Here is a 22,839-nt window from a genome sequence, read left to right as displayed (position 1 = left end):
TGCTCCTCCTTCAGTGGTGTTTCTACTAGGTCCTGTAGGGGAATGTAACTATGAGAGAGCAGTTGTTGAGGCGGCGCGAGCGGCTGGTGAAGCTACACTGGAACTTAGCGAGCTCGAGTGAATGGTTCAAACGTTTAAACAAGAACTGACGGATGATCCTGGGAGCGTCTGGAAGTGGGAGTTTGGAAAAAGGTCAACTTAAAATGGAGAATATGAAGAAGGCAGCGGGTAGGCACAACTATGTTGAGAATGGGTCAGAGTGGAGGGACACTGATATGGGTGATAGTGAGGGAGGTATGGATATAAGTCAAGAAGGTGAAAAAAAGAGGGACAAAAGAGGAAATACTTTTGCTGGGATCAGTACAAAGAGGGCGAGGAGTAATGAGGATTATGGGAAAGTAATAAAAGATAAAGGTACGGAAGGACTAGAGTTTAAAATCATATTGAGATTTGGTGAGGAGAGGGGAGTTTCATCAATAAGTCCGGTGAAATTAACAACTATATTGAGAAACCAGATCAGGGATATTGTAGTAGCCAAGGTGTTAAGAGATGGTAATCTAATGATCGGATGTAAAAATGAAGAACAGAGAGAGCGGGCTGGAAGGATTAAAGAAATTGGGAGGTTTAAAGTAATAAGTACAAGTCAAATTGAAAAAGGAAACATGTGGAGTAAGGGAGTGATATGGGGGGTACCAGTCGGGGTTACAATAGAGGAAATTAAAGCAAATCTTAAAGGAGGATATCTAAAAGGTGCACGAAGGATGCAGATAACTAGGGAGGGAATGAAGAAGGACAGTGAGCTTGTGATTCTGGAGTTTGAGGAGGAAGTGCTCCCAAAGAATGTAACACTAGGTTTTATGAGTTATAGTGTAAGAGAGTATGTTCCAAAGCCAATGAGGTGTTATAACTGTCAAAGGTTTGGACATACAGCAATAACATGTAAAGGCAGAAGAAGGTGTGCAAGATGTGGAGAAGACCATGAGTATGGTCATTGTAATCACGAGCAACCAAAGTGTTGTAATTGTGGGGGTAGTCATAGTGTTGCTTACAGTGGATGTGAGGTGATGAGAAGGGAAATGGAAGTACAACGAGCTAAAATTCAAAATAAGAGCTCATATGCAGAAGCTGTGAAAATGGTTAGTAAGAATGATGAAAGAAACAGAGTTGAAACACAAAATACAAAAGTTCCAGACCAGGCAAAGGAGGGGATAGTAACGGTTGATCTAAAGAAGTTAGTCACTTTCATAGCAGGGGTGATAAATGCAACTATGGAGGTTAAATCTAAAATGGAGAGAATACAAATAATTGTAAAAGCAGCAGTTCATCACCTAGATATCAGGGAGCTGACATGGGAGGAGGTGAGGAATGAGCTAAGCAGTCAAGCAAGCCAGGAACAAGTAGGGACTGGATAGTATTAATAATGGTCCTCTTGCTACAATGGAATGCTAGGAGCTTGATGGCCAATGGACAAGGATTTAAAAAGTATTTTGATGATCTTCCCAATAAACCTGACATTATTTGTGTACAGGAAACTTGGTTGAGACCAAATTTAGAATTCAGGTTAGATGGATATGCCTCTGTAAGGTGTGATAGGGAAGATGGAGTAGGGGGAGGATGTGCTACATTTATTGGGAACGATATTTCATTCAGAGAAGTGAGTGTAGGGGGGAAAGAACAAGAATATGTTAGTGTAGCGATATGGACAAATGAGGGTGAGTGTGTAATTATAAATTATTATAATCCTTGTAGGAAATTAGAGTTGGGGCAGATATCACAAATAGTAGGGTTGGATGGTAACAAGGTGGTAGTGTGTGGTGACTTTAATGCACATAGTACTTTATGGGGAGGAATAAGAACAGATGCAAATGGTGAGGTTATAGAAGAATTGCTAGAAGAGAGAAATATGGTTTGTTTAAATGTTGGGAGAGGGACTAGAATAGATGTGCATACATGGAACATCTCAGCATTAGATTTAACTTTAGTTTCTAGGAATTTAGCGGGAATAGGTGAGTGGGAACTATCTGAAGATTCATCGGTAGGTAGTGATCATTTTCCAGTATGGTGTAGTGTTTTATTGGAAACAAATAAGGAGCAAAGGGAATTAGTGGGGAAGTGGATATTTAGTAGTGCAAAATGGGAAAGATTTAAATATATGTGTGAGATAGAAATGGACAAAATAGATCTAAATGAGGAAATAGAAGAGATTGATAAAAGTATTAGAACAACAATACTACAAGCTGCCAAAGAATCGATCCCTAAAAGCAAAGGGAAAATGAAAAGAAAGGCAGTTCCCTGGTGGACAGATGAATGTGGGAAAATAGTGAAAGAAAGGAATAAAGCACTCAGAGTATTAAGAAGAACCCATAATTTTCATAATTTGATTAAATATAAAGAAACACAAGCAAAGGTTAGGAAAATTATACGGAAAGCAAAAAAGCAAAGCTGGCAGACTTTCTGTAACAAAATTGGTAGAGCAACACCTGTTGGAGATGTGTGGAACATGATTAAGAGTATGTGAGGAATTAGAAGGGAATGGAAGTATCCAATATTGAAGATGGGGGAAGAAGCAGGAGTGTCTGACCAGGAGAAGGCAGAGATGATAGCGAAGGCATTTACTCTTATTCATAGTTCCGATAACTTAACGGAGGAGGGCAAGAGAGGAAGGACAATGACAAGATTAGCATATGGAGACTTACTTGAAAGAAGGGAGGATATTAACAGTATAATGGATGCGCCAATTACAATGGAAGAAATGAGAAGGGCAATAAAAGGATCTGGATTAACATCCCCGGCTAAAGATGATATCTGTTATGTAATGATAGAACATCTAGGCGTTTTAGCATCTACAAAGTTGCTGGGGTTTTATAATAAAGTATGGGATTTAGGGAAATTGCCAGCTGGGTGGAAAGAAGCAGTAATTATTCCTATCAGGAAACCAGGGAAAGATTTGTCAAGCCCAATGAATTATAGACCAATAGCACTTACGTCACATGTAGGAAAGATAATGGAAAGGATCATTACAGATAGATTATCCTTTTATATGGAAAAGAGAGGAATTTTATCACCTCATCAGAGTGGATTTAGGAGGGGTAGAGGAACGATGGATCCTGTTATGTGTTTGGAAACCGAGATAAGGAAAGCTCAAGTTAATAAAGAATCTGTAATGGCAGTGTTCTTTGATGTAGAAAAAGCCTACTGATATGGTTTGGAAGGAGGGAGTAATGATAAAATTAAAAATGATAGGAATAGCAGGTAGGACATATAATTGGATTAAGGGATTCTTGGATGAGAGAAGTATACAAGTAAGAATTGGGACAGCTGTTTCAAGAAGAAACATGGTAGAGAATGGTACTCCTCTAGGTAGTGTTATTAGCCCTATACTCTTTTCCATAATGATTAATGATGTTTTTTCACAAGTGCAGGGGGATATCGGACAGTCACTGTTTGCTGATGATGGAGCCTTATGGAAAAGGGGAAGGAACATTAATCATATTAAAGGTAAAATACAAGAGGCAATTAATGTGGTGGAGAGATGGTCAATTGCATGGGGATTTAGGTTTGCAATTGGGAAGACCAAGACAGTATTTTTCACTAGAAAGAGAGGGGGTTGAGGCTCAGGTAAAGATGTATGGACAAGATATAGAGCAAGTAAATGTTTTTAGGTTTTTGGGTATGTGGTTTGATGATAAGTTAACATGGAAGGAACATATTAGAAGGATAAATACCAAGTGTAAAAAGATACTAAATGTGATGAGATGCATAACAGGGTCAGAATGGGGGGCAAGTAGGGCTGCTAGTAAAAATGTGTATATAGCATTGATAAGATCAGTATTAGATTATGGGAGCATTGCTTATGGATCGGCAGCATTAAAGAAGTTGGATGTGGTGCAAGCTCAAGCTCTAAGACTATGCTGTGGGGCTGTGAAAACAACTCCTGTGGCTGCTCTTCAGGTTGAGATGGGGGAAATGCCGTTGCACAGTAGACGTAAGCAGTTAATGATGCACTACTGGATAAATTTACAAGGGCATTCTGGGGATCGACATCCTACAACTAAGATACTTCTCCCATGTTGGGAGAGTGAAAGAGCTAAACGGGGATGCTTTGCATGGAGATGTGAGGAAATAGCTGGAGACATGGCATTAAATCAAGGAGGATATATCCCGACAGTACCATTATCAGTGACACCACCTTGGTTGTTTCCTCCAGTGTCAGTAGATTTATATTTCCTGGAAAAAATGCAGGGTAAAAAAGGATTTGGAAATATTGCAGTACTGGTGGAAGATAGAATACAAACATTATATCAAACATATGTTCAAATATATACAGATGGATCCAAGGATCCTAATACAGGGAAAACAGGTTTTGGTTTTAGTATTCCTACATTGCATGTTTCTGGTAAAAGAAGGACTTCAGATCATCTATCAGATACAGTAGAAATGTTGGCAATTGTAATAGCATTACAGAAGGTAGAAGAATTACAAATTAAAAAAGTTATTTTATGTACAGATTCATGCTCTGCATTAATGTCACTGCAGTCATTTACATCTAACAGCAGGCAAGATATAGTAAATGAGATCTATGAAACATTGTACAGAATTAAAAATATGAACATGCAGGTAATATTTATGTGGATTCCAGCACACAGAGGGATTAAGGGAAATTAAGATGTGGATGCATTAGCAAAACAGGCTCTGCTGCAGGAGGAGGTTTTGTGCGTTCCACTCAGTAAGTCTGAAGCTAAAGGAATAATCAAACGAAACATCATTAAGGAGTGGCAGAACAGTTGGGATACAGGAAACACAGGGCGACATCTCTATATATTACAGCAAGATGTGGGTACAGGAAGGTTAGCTAGAAGAACCAATAAAGAGGAGAACATCTTGACAAGGCTAAGGGTAGGACATACTAGGCTTAATAAAACGTTGCACATAATAAATAAGCACCCTTCAGGAGTGTGTGAACATTGCAAAATAGAGGAGTCAGTCGAGCATGTAATTCTTCACTGTCAAAAATTCTCTCGAGAGCGGGAAGGATTAAGGGAGGAAAGTAGAAAGTTTGAACAGGAAGAATTAAGTTTAAAAAATGTTTTCGATATTGAAGTAGGGAAGTTATTCTGTTATTTGAGAGAAACTGGATTGATAAATAGAATTTAGGGGCAGGAATTATTATTAGTATTATTACTATTATTAGTTTTATTTATTTTGTTTTTTCAAGGGGAGGAAAGCTCTGACCCACACTCCAACATAGTAGGTGGCGGTAATGCACCATAATTCTGGTTGCCACCCGCCATTAAACGTAACAAAGAAGAAGAAATGTAACTATCTTCTCCGGCAGTTGATTGCGTCACATTCGAGTGAATATCAAACTTGACTTTCTGGAAGAGGAAAATCGAGGAAAGGAGACGCTAAGCATCATCATAAAGTTTTGTGTAATAACAGTCATGAAATCAAACCCGCTATTCGTCGTCTCGCTCGCCGTGTCGGTGTCAAGAGTATTTCCGGTCTGTTCTTCGAGGAGACTCGCGGTGTGTTGAAGGTGTTTCTGGATATGGAACGCGAACGGGGCCAATAGTCTATTTACGAAACGCGTGAAATTTGACCGTGTCAACACGCGCTGTTTGTTCGCGTTAACGCGGCAATTTTTTACGTGTTTCTTTTGAACGTGTAGACACGCTCATTCTGGTCGTGTTAAGGCGTCAGTTTTCGTCGCGTTACTTTAGTGCGTGTAAAGACGCACAGTTTTACCATGTTGAGACGACCAATTTGAACGTGTTTCTTAACGCGCACATTCTGTACGTATTGAAGTGTAATATTTTAGAAAAACAGACTTACCTTAAGATGTAGCCTTCCTACATATTAATCATTCAGTTTATTGTGGCGTTGTTTTACTGACTGCTGTGCTAGAGTAATGTTAAAATGTATATTAAGTAATTGCTAATTATCCATATAATACAATTATTATAATGTATCTTTATGGGTTATTATTTGTTTTTGTTTTAAGTTATAATTTCCAAAAGTATTATAGGCTAACTTGTACAGCACACATTTATAACTAAATACACACACACACACACACACACACACACACACACACACACACACACACACACACATTTATTCACTTTCACATAGCCTAATAATGTTTTGTAATTTGGTGTTTAATTGGTTGTAGAGTTTCTGCTGTTGTCTGTATTGCAGAACATCATCTTGGCTGCTGCAGGCTGATGAGTGCTACAATAAAATTACTACATTATATTTAACATGTGTTTTGATATTCATTATACTTTTATTATTAATATGTTATTTACCCATAAACTTGTCTTTAGGGATCCATAAGTTATAGTGGCAAGAATAACTTAGTTAAATATTGAAGGGCGGTTTCCCAGACAGGGTTTATATTAAGACAGGAGTTTAATTAATGTTTAATTCATGTAATTCATGTTGTAATTCAGTACAGATTACTAACAAACAGATTTCCAGATTTCTTTTCTTTCATTCCAAAGGTGATGTGTGCACATTTTTTTTTTTTTGCTTGCATTAAAATAATTGTCTCTTGTTTTTTTTTAATTGCAGTCTGTTTTTGTTCCTTCCAGTTCATGCTTCTCAGTTCCATGCAATTTTAAGATTTTCTTGGTTCATTCCATATAGGCGACATCTGTCGAAGTTTGTTTTACAGTTTTTTCAAATTGCTAAGATGCTAAAAGTGGAATTTGAGGATCACTCGGTGAAACCATTCACTCATATACCCAATCTTTAGACCAAGTCTGCAAAAATACAAGGACATTATTGCTTTGCACTGAGTTTGCATTTGAAAAACAAACTTTTTGCAAAACTCTTATCAGTAGTGTTTCACATCATTCAAAACTAACAGCTCTTGTGTTTAATTTGGGAAACACTGCCATTTAAATGCCACATTAATTTTCTGATGACCTAGGCAATGAGCATGTGGGAAAACACTTGTACATAAATTGATCACTTAGAAATCCAAACTCAGTTTTGAGAAAGAAAGAATTATTTTTACTATTATTATAATTATATTATTAAATTATTTTTTATTATTTTCAAGACATTTTGGACAATTTCATGCTCCCAACTTTGTGGGAACAGAGATGGCCATTTCTGTTCTAACATGACTGCACATGACTGCGCACCTGTCCTATCTAAAGTCCGCAACATCCGCTGGTATTGAAAGACAGGACAATTCTCCATACCATGTAATGATTTCAAGTTGCATTAAGTCAGCCATCTTTCTTATAAATGTAATGCCTTTTGGACATACCGTAATATTACAAGATTCAAATCTTCATTAGTATGTTATTAGAAGAAGCCAGCTCCACGCAGTCTGAAAAAGTTATTTGGCGGTTTGCTAAAAAATTTCTAAGAGCCATGGTTATGGTTTCAGCTGCTTTGTGCCTGATCGCGTTTCATACTGAGAAAGAACGTAGGACAAAGGGCATGACAAATCATGACATAAGGCTGACATCACACACTACGTACCAATGCATTATCCCTCATGAACAATTATAACGTCTGATGTTTGCATACGTGTACCATTACGACATCATTCATTAATAAACATGACTTCTGATGTTTGTATACGTACATACCAATCAGAGACATACGTACCATATGCAAATATAGTCTCAAATACAGCAATTTCATTGGCTACTGTGCTCTTTGCCGCGTTAACGCGAACAAACAGCGCGTGTTGACGCGGTCAAATTTCACGCGTTTCGTAAATAGACTATTGGCCCCGTTCGCGTATGAGGTGTGATTTATGCACTTTTTGGCGATCGCTAAGCAAACTGAGAGGTGAACTAACGTGTATACGCTCGCGAGCCGTCTGGCCAAAATCCCATAGTATTCAGGCGTCAGATGTAAGATTTGAGACGTCACACGTCACGGTCACGTGTTGGAGCTGCGCTCAAAGTCCGCGGCGGCGTGGCGACGACGTAGCTGAAAAAGGTTTGTATTTACTTTGCGTCTGAATAACGTACGCGTGGGTAAACGTGTGGATAAACGTCTGGATAACGTACGTGTGGATCAACATCTGGATAACGTACGTGTGGATAAACGTGTGGATAAACGTCTGGATAACGTACGTGTGGATAAACGTCTGGAAAATTTAGTCAATGGCAGGAAAGATTAAAGTAGAATTAAAGTAAATTCCTATGTACACTAGCAATGGACTAGCCTACACAGAAATTCAGAAACGCAGAATTAGAAAATTATCTGTTTTTGTCACATAACACACACAGGAAACAGTAATCCAATAGCAGTAGTTTTTAATGGGGTAATCCAAAATCGTAGTCTTCCAGGCAGGGGTCAAAATCCAAATAATCAAACCAAACACAAGAACTAAAACAAGCTAGAAACAGAACTCAGAAGTGGTGTGACATATAACAAGGACTCCGTGACAATGACTGAACAGACAGGGTATAAATACACAGATACTAACAATGAATAACAGGGAACAGCTGGGTACAAAGATGACGGGGAACAGCTGAGTGCAATGAACAGTGATTGGTACAGACAAGGATTGTGGGGAATGCAGTTCCAGAGTGAATGGTGACAGTATGGGGAAGAGACCTCTAGTGGACACCCGGGGAAACACAAACCAGACACTGTGACAGTTTTATATCAATATTTTAATCAATATTTTCATACGTTATAAGTTATAATTATAAAATATATATAATTATAGAAATTATAAGACTGTATACGAAAAATTATGTAAAAAAATTATATATATATATATATATATATTTTTTAACATAGTTTTTCGTTAACATATATAAATATATAAAATAGGCAACTCGATCAAAAGAGTTAACCCACTACCAGCCAAGCTTTGAATACTACTTTTAAGTATCTTGATCAAAAGATTGCGTACAAGTGCAGGCCAAATATACTTGGACTTTTCTCTCAGTATAAATCAAGTAGGGCCTATACCTAATGTAATTTTAAGTATATTTCTGAGAGGTACATAAAGTATATTTTTGAGAAGTATATAAAATGTAGACTGAAAGTATACTTATTTTTTAGTTGAAAAGAAGTAATAGAACAATTTTGGTAAGTGTTAGCCTTACTAAATGTATAGTTTTATAAAATTGCTGTAGGCTGCAGTAAAATCTGTCAAATATCAACTGCAAATTTGAATTAATTGATTTACCTTTTACTAACTGGCAGCCTTAAGTAAGATAACAGTTTTTGCAGTTCTACTATAAATCTTGCGTAGGCCTACATATAAATATACTAATTATACTGATTACTAATAGTGTCTACACTGTTGTACAACCCACAAAAAACATGAAAACGTGTGTGTTATGATTACATCCCAAATTAAAAAGGTACAATAGTGAAGATAATAGATATTTGCCTAAGTATTAATCCAGGCGCTTATCCACGCATGCGTTATCCACGCGCTTATCCACGCGTACGTTATCCACGCGTACGTTATCCACGCGCTTATCCACGCGTACGTTATCCACGCGCTTATCCACACGTACGTTATCACACGTCATTGGTCACGGCAATGTACGTGACGATCGACACGATGATTGCTTAGTTTGCAAAGTAAGTGCACAAATCACACCTCATATTCGCGTTCCATATCTGGAGAACGTTATGCGTGATGACGTCACCTACACTGAATTCGTCAAGAGAAAGACGTTACTGTCATGGACGTTTTGTACGCGCTGAAACGACAGAGACGAACTCTGAACGGATTCAGAGGATAAACAACTTTACTGTGGAGAAATTAAACGCGCTTTTAAGAGTCACATCTTCTCACACTAAAGAGTCGATGTTTAAACGGTAGTTGTTTTTCATTTAAATAAATAAGCGGAAGAGAAGAAAGGAAATCATAGTGTCCGTTTCAAACACGAGGTGATGGGCGGGACTGTAATTTCAAATCTTTTGATTGGCTCTCTTTCCACCCGTCAATCTAAGAGCTGACCAATACAATCATTTAGTGTGTTTGATCCATGAAGACACGCAATCAGAGGACGCGTCGACTCCTTTATAAATTAGCATAGAGGAATAAAAACTGCAGTCAGATGAATCTCATTGTGCAAGAGAAACTTTGTTCATGTGTATTTAAGAGTATTTGTGTGAAATTAAATGCAAAGGATGGTCACACCAAATATTGATTTAGCTTCATGTTTAGACTAGTCGACTATTATTTCCAATGCCGACTAGCCGCAGCTGTCCCATTTAGTCGACTAGTCTCACACATCCCTCATTTACATGTCAAATAAAATATATAATAATTATTAAAAACAATTATGTTGTGATGTACAACACTGTCCATGAGATATGAGTAAAACCCAAGTTTGAGTTCAGGATGTACATTTTGTTTAAAAACTAATTATCAGCGATATTTAAACATCCTGAAATAGGCCAAATGAAAAATGTCACTTATTCAATTATAAAAAATCTAGTAATGTAGAAATAGCTTCCTAGATAGCTAAATTATTACAGAAGCTCCTTGATGGCTAATGTCAAAACATGAGTTCAGTGATGTTATTAAATGAGTCTGCTTTTTTATTTCATCACTTACTCCCGATGCCTCCGTAAATATTTAGTTTATAGGGTCCTACCTAAGATTAATGGCGCAAATATTTAGTGTTGCGTAAATTGGGACTTAGTGCCCATTTACGCCACAACTAGGCGACGCTGTAACTTGTGTATAGCTGGATTTTGTGTTGCTGTCGATTTGCAGTCTCTTATTAATGATGATTTGCTATTTGGGGAATGAACCCAGTGCTATGATTGGTCGAACTCTTCTTTTGCTGTTGCTTGATTTGAGTACTGCGCGTGCGCAGATGCGTCACCAGGTTTTAGTTTTGAGCGAAAAATCGTACCTGCGTACATTGAGGTCAAAATGTGGACAGGTTTGCAGGTCTGCAATTAACTTTTATTTGTTGGATAAATTTCATTGTCAACAATTCTTCTGCTCTGTTGAACATTTGACACATTTTGAACATTGAGCTTTAAATATTATCTCAATGCAAAAACTGTTTCATCTTAGTGAAATAAACTCGAAGATCTTAAACTGTGAACGAGAAATAAACACGTGACGTGACTTTGGCTCTTCATTCAGTGGTGTTTCTACTAGGTCCTGTAGGTGAACGTAAACATCTTCTCCGGATGTTGGTCGAGTCATATTCGAGTGAATATTAAACTTTGTCATCTTGTCTGGAAGAGGAAAATGAGATTGTCATTGTAAAGTTCCGCTTTATAATAGTTGGAGAATCATCAAACCGTCACGCTCGCCGTGTCGGTGTCAAGCGGATCTCCGGTCTGATCTACGAAGAAGGCTTGTTCGACTTCATGCAGCTCTGCGCAGACCAATCGGCGGCTGACTTGAAGCAGTGCATGCCGGTTAGAAATTTTGTCTGACTTGATACAGCGCCGACGCCATGTGACTGTGACGTATGCCATCAAAGTACCGCGAGAGCGATTCGAGAGTAGCCGGAGGACTCAGCCAGCGCAGCTTCTCTTTTTTTTTATTTTTTTTTATTTTTTTATTTATTTTTTTTTTATTGATGCTCAAAACAGTACAGTAAAAAGTAACAGTCAATATTAATATTATGATATATATAAAATATATTAACAAATTATGAGAATTACATGACGGTCACATCTGTTTTCTTTTTTTTTCTTCTTTCTCCTTTTTCCCCCTCCCCTTTTTTATCTTTTTTTCTTCTCTTTCTCTTTAAATGTTTTCCTCTTTTTTTCCAAAAAACCATGTATTAAGCATAGTCAATTTTGCACAATCATAGGATACAGAATGACCAAAAAAATAAATAAATAAACAAATAAAATAAAAAATAAAACGGCAGAGATATAACTCATGGTACATGAAGGATCTCATCAAATTTTATCAGAAAAGACATACATTTTCTATTATCGATTGTTCTTAGTGATTTGATTAAATATTTGACTTCACAAAGCCAGCGCAGCTTCTCAAGAGCAGCTGCACAGGTTCTGATGACGACACAACTGATCCACGATTGGCCGGATTCACTGACAACACCGATGACGTGCGTTTCAAGTTTATTGCGACTTTTAAAACAGTTCAATACCTTTTTATGTCGTCTTTATCTTAAAAATCATATTTATTAGATATTGTTTTACTGTATTTACTTTATTGTTAATAAAGGGTTTGTGTATGTTTATTTTGCATGACTTTCTTTTTCATACAGACCTTTTAAAGTATTCAGCTGCATAACCTATTCAAATGAGCATTTTTAATAACTCAAATGTTAATCTTAAAAACATACAATCTAATGTGGTCATAAATGTATGCTCCTGTACAAATGATGCATAATACACTGTTCTTCCATTTGTTCATATGGTTTCTTCATATTCTCTAGTTTATTTTGCTGTGGTCATACTTCACCTGCATGTGGTTAACAAACTGCTAACAACTTGCTAAATCTTCAACTTAACAACAGTACAACATTTTGTTCACTTTCAAAGAGTTGGTCTAAATCACAATATAAATCCAACAGAATTGTGCTTTTCTGTATATGAAAATGAATGGTGTTTTGTCTCAAATGTTAAAAAGAGCTCATCTGGAGGGTACTGTAAATCCTGTCGCTGAAACCTTTTTTTTTATAGGTTACTTTTATGATTTTGTATTAGCAGAAACACCCATGTCAAACTGCTAAAGTATATATCCAATATGTTATCTTGTTTTGGAAGACCCCCTTCCAAAACACCACTTATACACACACATCTCAAAAGTGTGTTAATACCATGATCCATGGTTAATACATAAAGTTAATTAATCACTAAATCATGAAAACAATGGAAATCACTGCTAATTAATGTTGAGCCAAAACTGAAAGTTGACTTAAAAGGGTAATTGCATTTGTTGCTAACTATTAGTAATAATGAATGGAACTGGTGTTGGCTATGGTCCCATGGTTCCTTAGGATATATAAAGAACCTGCACTACCCTATGTAACACACAACAAAATGGACAACGTAACCATTAATGTGTTAGACAGCAAAGGTAATGTTGTCATGCTAACAGTTTCCAATGACATCGCTGAAAGGATGAAGAATGGTAAGGAAACCGCATAACTGTGAAATAATTACAAGGCACCAATGATTTGTGCAAGTGTTTTATTTATCATTTATTCCCCAGATCAAATATTCCTTTCTTCTGTCATGGAGCAAGTATCAGCTGTTGAAACAAAAGGTACACATTTACTTAATGACCAAGAATATACTGGAAATATTTCTTGAGTGACACTGACCACATCTACAATCTTCTCTCCAACCAGCTCTCCTCAGTGGCCCAGCTTGTGCTGCAAAGCTCCTCCAACCTCCTATTCCATGTCTCACTACCTCCACTAGGTCGCCGGTACCCCTAAACCTCAGTTTTGTGAAACCACCATCAACCAGCCAGTGCCCCAATACTACAACTAGGCCCTCTGTACCACCTCCACCATCAACCAGCCAGTACCCGATTACTACCACTAGGCCCCCTGTACTACTTACCTCCACTGTCAAGGACCCACCGCTTTACTTTATGTTTCTGAAATAACATTGTCATGTCTTACATTGGCCATTTTCATTTTACATTTGAAATCCACCCCCACCAGCTAATGGATGAGTTATTTGGGTCATCGGGGATCGGTACTGCACCACTTGGCACCATTCACTCCACACCTCTAGGTTTGGAAGAGACCTCCACCCAAAGCATGCCCACAACGTCTTCTCTTCAAGACCAGCCAGCAGGTGCTAGTATGGATGAACAGCCAGGAACCTCTACCATACCAAATACAAACGTCACAAGCAGGCAAAGACGACCACAACCCTTACAATTTCTGGAGGCTTATGAAGAGCATGCAGAGAGAAGAACTGCTGTGCTTGAGTCCCTGGTAAGGCCAGATCTGGAGAGATGGTGGCGACTTAAGGAGAGGCGGAGAAGGTCCTTCGAAAAAAAGATGGTGACCAGCTTGGGAACAATTGTGGAGGAGCTGAAGAAAATGGGAAAAAGACAAGAGCAAATTATGCATCTATTACAGAATCCACATGAACCTCAATAAAATGATAATGTAAAGATGTTTTCTCTTTTGATTTACACCTTTCCTCAAAATGTCTACTATGTATTTTTTTTTTTTTGTTCCCAAAGAACACAATTTCTAATGACAAACTAATTTTGTTCAATAAAATAAATTTCTTTATTTCAACACAAAATCAGTTTTTTTATCATTTGTTGAATATATCTGTACATTCAAATCTTTACTTTTGTAGGTTTAGTATACACATACAAGTTAGATCTGGCCACAAATCTGGTCTCTATAATGACATGCATTAGTGTTGTGGGGTTGCTGGGGGTGTGGTTCATCATCAACACCATCATCTACCACAACAACTTGATCACTGGGCTCTAAACAAAGATTATGCAAAATGCAGCAGGCTGAGACTGCTGAACTGATATTGGAAATGCTTCTCATTTGCAGGCAATGGATCCTCCTAAACTTAGATTTTAGAATGCCAAATGCATGCTCAATGACCACGCGAGCTGCATTGAGCTTTCTGTTAGAGTATCTTTGTCTAGCAGACAAGTGGCCATTGTCTCTATAAGGCCTCATAAATTGAGGCAACAAAGGGTAGGCAGAATCCCCAATTATGTGCATTCCTTGTGGAACAAGGGAATGAGGATCTTCTTCAAGAACACGACAAACTTCTGTGAAGCGAAATGCTCTGGCATCATGCCAACTCCCAGGGTAACCCACACTGATGTGACAGAAGCACCACTGACTGTCACAAAACCCAGTTAAATTTACAGACTAAAACTGTTTCCTATTCATGTATGCTAGGGGATTATCACAGTGGGGTCTCAGTATAGGAATGTGACACCCATCCACTGCACATACAGTGTTGGGGAAACCTGCTGCGTCAAACCCTAACTTTGACATCTCCAGTCTTTCACCTCTGGGCCAGGAAATGTGGTGGGCCATGTATGTGTTCACATTGCAACAAAACTCATGGAGATGCTTGGCAAGAGTGGATTTTGACATGTTGAATCTATCTACCACCCCACGATATGACTCCTGATTCGCCAATGTCCAAAGGCAGGCAAGAACACTGTTTGTGAGTGGAAGTTTGGTCTGTTGTAAATTCATATTCATACAGAAGTGTTGAAATTGGACTAAAACTCCATTATTTCTTTGTCAAAATGAGTAATTCTCTATTTAAACCAAAATAATAATAATTATTATTAAAAGGCAAGCAACAGTAGCTATTGATTACAAAAGCCACCCATTACATCAGTAATACATTGCAAAGACTTTAGACTTTCGATACAGTATTTTTATTCAACATATAATTTGCAGATTCTAGGTATAGTAACTTTAAAACTAAATTGATAATGTGTAATTTGTTTAAATAGATACTTAATAATAATAATAATAATAAATTTTATTTAACAGCGCCTTTCTAAGCCCTCAAGGTCGCTTTACAGATAATAAAACAGGTACAGGGAACAGAAAAGTATAAACAAACAATTATAAAAAAGGACAAGAACAGTGCATTTACAAATAAGCAAGCTGGAACAGGTGGGTTTTGAGTCTGGTTTTGAACAGGGGGAGAGAGTCGATACTGCGGAGGTCCGGTGGGAGTGAGTTCCAGAGCTGGGGAGCAGAGCGGCTAAAGGCTCTGCTCCCCATAGTGACAAGTCGAGCATGGGGTACAGTGAGGCGAATAGAGGAGGAGGATCTGAGGGAGCGGGAGGAGGTGGCAATGTGAAGGAGGGCAGATAGATATGGAGGAGCAAGGTTATGGATAGCTTTGAAAGTATGCAGAAGGATTTTAAATTGTATTCTGAATTGAACCGGGAGCCAATGAAGCTGCTGAAGGACGGGTTATATGATGAAAAGAGGGGTTCTGGTGATGACACGAGCTGCTGAGTTCTGGAGAAGTTGGAGTTTATGAAGAGATTTCTGAGGGAGACCAAAAAGAAGGGAGTTGCAGTAATCAAGGCGGGAGGTGATGAGGCTGTGGATAAGGATGGAGGCAGTGTGAGTGGTAAGGGAGTGTTGGAGGCGGTTAATGTTGCGTAGGTGGAAGTATGCAGACCGGCTAACATTATTTATGTGTGACTGAAAGGATAGGGAGGAATCGAGGATTACGCCCAGACTCTTGACCTGAGGGGAGGGGTAGACCAAGGAATTATCAATGGGTAGTGTAAAACTATTGATTTTGGAATTGGTGGATTTGGTGGCTATGAGGAGGAGTTCAGATTTATCACTGTTAAATTTAAGGAAGTTTGAGGTGAACCAGTCTTTAATTTCAAATAAGCAGTTGGTAAGGGACAGGGGGGGAGCGAGGAAGTGGGTTTGCTGGATAAATAGAGCTGAGTGTCATCAGCGTAACAATGAAAATGAATATTGAATTTACGGAAAATATTGCCAAGGGGCAGTAGGTAGGTGATGAAAAGGAGGGGGCCAAGAACTGAACCTTGAGGGACACCAGTAGTGACAGGGGAAGGGTGAGATGTGAAAGATTTGAGTTGAATAAACTGAGTGCGGTCGGAGAGATATGAGCGGAACCAATCAAGAGGGGTGTGTGAGATGCCAAGAGAGGATAGTCTATTCAGGAGAATAGAGTGAGAAATGGTATCAAAGGCCGCACTAAGATCAAGGAGGATGAGGATGGAGATGAGTCCGGAATCAGCAGCTATGAGTAAATCATTGGTGATTTTTATTAGGGCAGTTTCAGTACTATGGGAGGGGCGAAAACCAGACTGGAAAGGTTCGTAAAGACTGTTGAGGGTAAGAAAGGCGTGGAGTTGGGCAGACACTATTTTTTCAAGTATTTTAGAGATAAAGGGAAGATTTGAGATGGGATGAAGATTTTTATAGTTAGTGGGATCTAAGCCAGGTTTTTTTAGAATCGGGGAGACAGATGCAGTTTTGAAAAGTGAGGGGACAATACCAGAGGAAAGAGAGGAATGAATAATGGAAGTTATGAAGGGGAGGAGGGAAGTGAGGCAGGTTTTGACCAGAGCTGTGGGGAGGGGGTCAAGAGAACAGGTTGAGGACTTTGATTTACGGATAAGATCAGAGATTTCGGAGGAGGAGGGCAGTAGAAAGCAGCAAAATGAGTGGCTATTGGGGAGGGGCAAAGGGGAAGGGGGAGGCAAGGGGGTCGAATGTAATTGCTGGTGAATAGAGTTGATTTTTTTTATTAAAAAAGATAATTAATGAATTACAAGTCATTATAATTCATTCAAATGTGAGAAGGTAAGGAATCAGGGGGGTTAAAAATGTTATGCATGATTGAGAAGAGAGACCTGGAGTTTCCTTCGTTGGAGCAGATGAGATCAGAGTAGTAGTTTGACTTAGTTACAGCTATTGAGTTTGAGTAGTGAAGAAGATGAGTTTTGTGCATTTCTTTATGAATGGAAAGACCAGTTTTTTTATGTAGGCGTTCAAGTTGGCGACCTTTGGCTTTCATGAGGCGAAGCTCTGATGAGAACCATGGGGCAGAACGGGAAAAAGACACAGATCGAGTTTTGAGAGGGGCAAGGGAGTTGAGAATATTGCAAAGTCCAGAATTATAATGGGTGACAAGGTGGTCCGGAGAAGAAAAGTCAGGGATAGGCAAATTGTCAATATAGGAGGATAGGATGTCTGTATTTATGTTGTTAATATTACGAAAATAAATCTGGCGGACTGGCTTGATTACAGCCAGAGACAGGGAGATATTAAAGGACAAAAGAAAATTATCAGAAATGTGAACATCATCAGCAGTGCAGTTGAAGGGGATTAAGCCAGAGCAGCAAATCAAATCAAGTGAATGACCTTTTATGTGGGTGGGAAATTCAACATACTGATAGAATCCAAAACTGTCTAAGCAGGAGGTAAAGTCTCTGGTGAGTGGGAGGTTTATATTGTCCATATGAATATTAAAATCACCAAGGAGAATGACATTAGGGAGAGAGTAGAGAGATGGGTGAGTAGTATAGAGAATTCGTTTAAAAAGTCACTGTGTGGTTTGGGAGGACGGTAGACTGTGGCAATAAATGTGGGAGTGGGACCAGGCAATTTAAATACAGAGCATTCCATAGTGCGGAAAACTGGAGTGGAAACTGGCAACATCTTCCACTTCTCGCGATAGAGCAGCGCGAGACCTCCCCCGCGGCCAGAGCCACAAGGATGAGAGTGGTAAACAAACCCAGATGGAGTGGTGGCGTTGAGCTGGGAGAAGTCACTAGGTTGTTGCCAGGTCTCCGTGAGACAGAGGAAGTCCAGCTTATGGTCAACGAGGAGATCCTGGATAAGCTGACCCTTGTTAGTGAGAGAGCGGACATTCAGGAGACCAAAGTTGACAGTAGAGTTGTTGTAGCAGGGGTGGAGCTTGCTGCCCTAGCCAGGTTAGCAAGCGAACCGCAATCAGCGACCCGACTTGAGCATCGGCGGGAACGGCGAGAAGTGGACCAAAATGATGTTATTGGATTGGAATCATCGAGGTGTAAATTCCAGCGAGATCCGCGGTGGGTGTATCTCCGGCGGGGAAGGAGCGCAATCTCCGGGTGTAGCTGTAAAACTAGTGGGGTAGGCACAGACAGAAGCCCGTGGAGCAGGAGGAGATCAGCCGCTGTATACTGGGTCAGACCAGCCCCAGGACGAAGAAGAATTGAAAGGACAGTCCAGAGGAGAATAAACCACATGTAGAACTTGCAAGCCCACATTATGAACGGCAGCGGGCAGCTAGCCAGCAGCAGCAGCCGCGTGGAGTCGAGAAGACAAGTGGAGAATGAGATGGAGAATGAGGTTAGTTTACCACACTCAGACACCAAAACATCAGGATAACTAAAGTAAAAAAGTTCCGAGCGAAGGCGAAGGCTTTTGCTCTCGCTTGAGTGTAAATACATGGCCCAGTAATCCGTAAGAACGTTAAAATAACTTAAAATAGCTAAAATAGTTATCAGAGAGCAGCGGCTGCAAAACGCGCCAGAATCCACTCAACTTAATAGCACGTTTCATAAATCTAAGGATACCAAACACACTGGAGTACTTCTTACATTTAACCATTTAACTCACCTTCGTTGCTCATTGTGCCCAATGTCATGCAAAAATAATGGAATTTCTATCGCTTCCAGCTCGTCTGCGATAAAGCAAGCAAACACCACGTGATCTGCCATGACTGACGTAATTGCAGCAAACTATGGGAGCCACAACGTGTCCGGCTTCATATCTCAGTTTGCAGATCCTCCCCGCCTGCACGCGGCAACTCTCACAGATCGGTTACATCCAGCAGCAGCCGATGTCGAACACACCTTGAGACTCGCAGTGTGTTGAAGGTGTTTCTGGAGAACGTTATGCGTGATGACGTCACCGACACTGACATCACTGTCCTGGACGTTGTGTACGTGCTGAAAGGACAGGGACGAACTACGGTTTCGGAGGATAAACGACTTTATTCTGGAGAAATTAGTTAGCTCTTTTAGGAGTCACATCTTCTCACATTAAAGAGTCGATGGTTACAATTAACGTTGCTACATTTCAAATGAGCCGAATAGAGAACAAAGGAAAGTGAATCTGACGGTCAGTTTGAAACACGACTCGATGGGCGGGGCTTTTGATTGGCTCTTTCCGCCCATCAATCTAAGACATGACCAATGAAATCATTTAGTGGGTTTGATCCATGAAGACACGCAATCAGAGGACGCGTCGACTCCTTTATAAATTAGCATAGAGGAATAAAAACTGCAGTCAGTTGTATCTTATTAATGTTTTGTGAGTCGGAACTGAAAAAAGACATTTAAAAGACCGTCACTTTCAGTAAAGCTGCATTGAATTCAAAGTAAGGGTTTCTACAGCACGCACTTCATTGTACCCAAGAAAGGCGGCGGCTTACGACTGATCTTGGACTTATGAGTTGTCAACCGGGCTTTGCACAAAACACTCAAAAGTTGAACTTGTTACATAATATAAATTTAATCCATTATTACTGTAAATGACACTTAAACTCAATGAAGTGTCAATAACACATCCAGAAACATTACATTCAGTACACACTTCAGTATGTTCTTTGAAATCATATTATTTTCATAATCTCTTACACAGGATACATTAAGTTCAAGCATTCATCCACATGTTTTAATGCTGGCTCACATGTTTCACTCCTAAATCGCACTTCATCTATTAGTCTATCCAGCATAAGGTCAAGAGGTCAAGCATCCTGCTGTAAATTAGTTTAGGTGAAATGTTATTAAAAGCTCTATATTAATGATAAACAGTACAGATAAAGTGAGGTTCCAGTAATAAATAAACAATTAACAAAAAATGAATGAGCATAATCACTTCACAGTTCACTGTTTCTGCACTCAATGATCATATACAGTATTTTATCATCTCAATGTTCAGTGAATCCACCTGCTTTACAAACTCAACTGTTATTGAACTGACACTCTCATTCTCAATGACACTAATTACATACAAAACTATTTCATTGACACTTTTATACAAATCTGTTCTTCATCTGGGACTTTAAATATAAGTGGTCCAGAATCTTATTTTGATCTGAATCTCAAGACAAGTTATTCTGAACTTGGGAAAATCATATTTAATAACTTTTATACAAACCGAGAGATGAAAATGACACTTTATTATTCACATGTTTTACATAAAGAGTGAGGAGCGAAACAATCATGATGTCAAATATTGTTCAGATTTAAATGTCTTCAGTTGTTTTGAAGAAATAATCATTTTCTCCAGTGCAAAATATATTTATGACATTAATAATCAAGAGTTTAAGATAGTATTTAAATCTGTAAGAAAGCATAAAGTCCAGAATATTTCAAACACAAAGACACACTTATTTAAAGTACTGAAACATCAGATCACACACAAATCCACACAATAAAACTAGATCAGAATAAAACTAAAGTGTTTCTGCTCTTATTCATTATTTGAACATGAAACAGGAAATATTCAAGTAAAAGATTCAAATAGAAATCATAGAAAAGCAGAAACACAAAATACAATGTTTTAAAATCATATGAATGAGAAATCAATTCTACAACAAATGAAACATGGTGAAATAATGAACAGGAATGTAAGAAAAGTCTTCTGAACGTTTTTAAAGAGATTCAGATTGAAGTTTCTTCCTCTGTTACTGCAAACTGACTTTGATCTTCAACAGATGAAACTATCAAATACAAAAACAATATTAGAAACATGTCATTGAACTCCACTTTCATATTGTTTCCTCTGCTGTTATTGTCTTTGTGAACATTTCATCTGTTGATTATATTGATCTCTTTTACCTCTCGCTCTGTAGCATTTGAACACCAGCACGACTGTCAGCCATCAGATATGGACAAACTGCCAGAAGAGAACTGAGAGTGTGTAAGACACGAATCTGATCTGCTGACACTGAAAAACAGACACACAAGCACATGATGATTGAGTATATCTGAACAAGTGCACATGAATGAATAGAAAAGGGAGAATAAACTCTCACCTGTGACATTGACCCACAATGCATCACTGTAGTTTGTGTAGTAAACTGGTTCTCCTCTTCCAGCTCTACACCAGTACTGACCTCCATCAGACACTGAATCAATATGGACTCTGTAGGAGTTTGTTTCTGTCTTGTTTTTCTCAGAGTTCTGTGTGTGTTTGTACCAGTAAAAGTCCCATCCAGCGGTCTGAGTCACGTTACAGATCAGAGTCACCGTGTTTCCTGTCAGTGCAGCTCCTGCAGTATCTGATGTGAGTTCAGGATTGAGCTTTGAGTCTGTGGTGAAGAACATTTGGGTCATTAATAAACAGAGTTTATTTATTGATCAGAGTTTCTCTACAGAGTTGAATGTGAACACACACCTGATACAGTCAGTGTAACAGCATCACTGATGTCTGATCTCTGTGAGTCTCTGATTTTCTCTCCTCTACAGCTGTATTTACCACTGTGAGATTTGTCAGATGTGATTCTGTACACTCTCTCAGTGCTGACTGGATTGACTGAATCATCTTTAATCCAGCTGTATCTCCACTCAGTGTGTGTTTGTGTCTGTATGTCACATGTGAGAGTGACTGTCTCTCCTCTGAACACATGATGATCTGGATTTACACGCACTTCAGGTTTTGGTCTCTCTGTATAAAACACAAGTAAATATTCATCTATTTTACAATAATACAAGAATTAGACTGAACGCAGAAGTGTTTCACGATTCGCCTGTTTTTAATTTCCATCTACAGTGTTTTCACTCAAATCAGTGTATATTTTTAGCGGGTAATGTGATGTTTAAAGTATTACATTTATAAATATTTTCAGAAACATGTGAGTTTAAAGTGCCGATAGTGAACAGAGTCGAGATGAGCGTTTGATGTGTTTTTGACAGTGCTTCATCTGAGTATGTAGATGTCATGATGGTCCGAGGTTTGTTATGTTCATATCATTCACTAATTTGAGTTGTTCTGACAGAAAACAACTTCACAAGTTGATCCTGAAAGTCATTTTGACTCCAAATAACACTTAAATGTTTGTTGTTCTCCGTCTGAATCGCTCGTTTCGGTCGTTTTTACATTGTGTCTCGAGACCAGAAACACAAAACAGGCAATTACAATCATCATGTGTCGTCCAGTAGTTGCTCAGGAAAACTGTGGATCTGCTGATGATGCATATGATTATAATATAACAGATGATCACTCACCGATGACACGAAATGACACTTCATTACTCCAGGAAGTGCTGAATTGTCTAGATGTTCTTCTAGCGAAACACATGCATTTACTGTTCATTGCAGTAATCTTGAACTCTTTCTCATTAGAGTCTTGAATACTATGATTACAGTGTGAATAGTCA

General features: G+C 38.7%; 1 protein-coding gene across 1 annotated transcript in view; it reads right to left on the bottom strand.

Moving 5' to 3' along the window:
- LOC127646031 (basement membrane-specific heparan sulfate proteoglycan core protein-like) overlaps positions 1–22,839 on the bottom strand; it is a 409,929-nt gene that overhangs the window by 317,780 nt on the left and 69,310 nt on the right. The window contains exons 3-4 of the mRNA XM_052129531.1: positions 21,858–22,127; positions 21,496–21,771 (exon numbers count right to left, since the gene is read on the bottom strand). Of these exons, the coding sequence (XP_051985491.1) occupies positions 21,496–21,771; positions 21,858–22,127 (546 nt within the window). The remainder of the gene's footprint in view (positions 1–21,495; positions 21,772–21,857; positions 22,128–22,839) is intronic.

The sequence above is a fragment of the Xyrauchen texanus genome, chromosome 1 (assembly GCF_025860055.1).
Source record: "Xyrauchen texanus isolate HMW12.3.18 chromosome 1, RBS_HiC_50CHRs, whole genome shotgun sequence".
Taxonomy (NCBI): domain Eukaryota; kingdom Metazoa; phylum Chordata; class Actinopteri; order Cypriniformes; family Catostomidae; genus Xyrauchen; species Xyrauchen texanus.
Note: the sequence above shows the minus strand (reverse complement) of the source record. Positions and strands in the feature narration are given on the sequence as shown.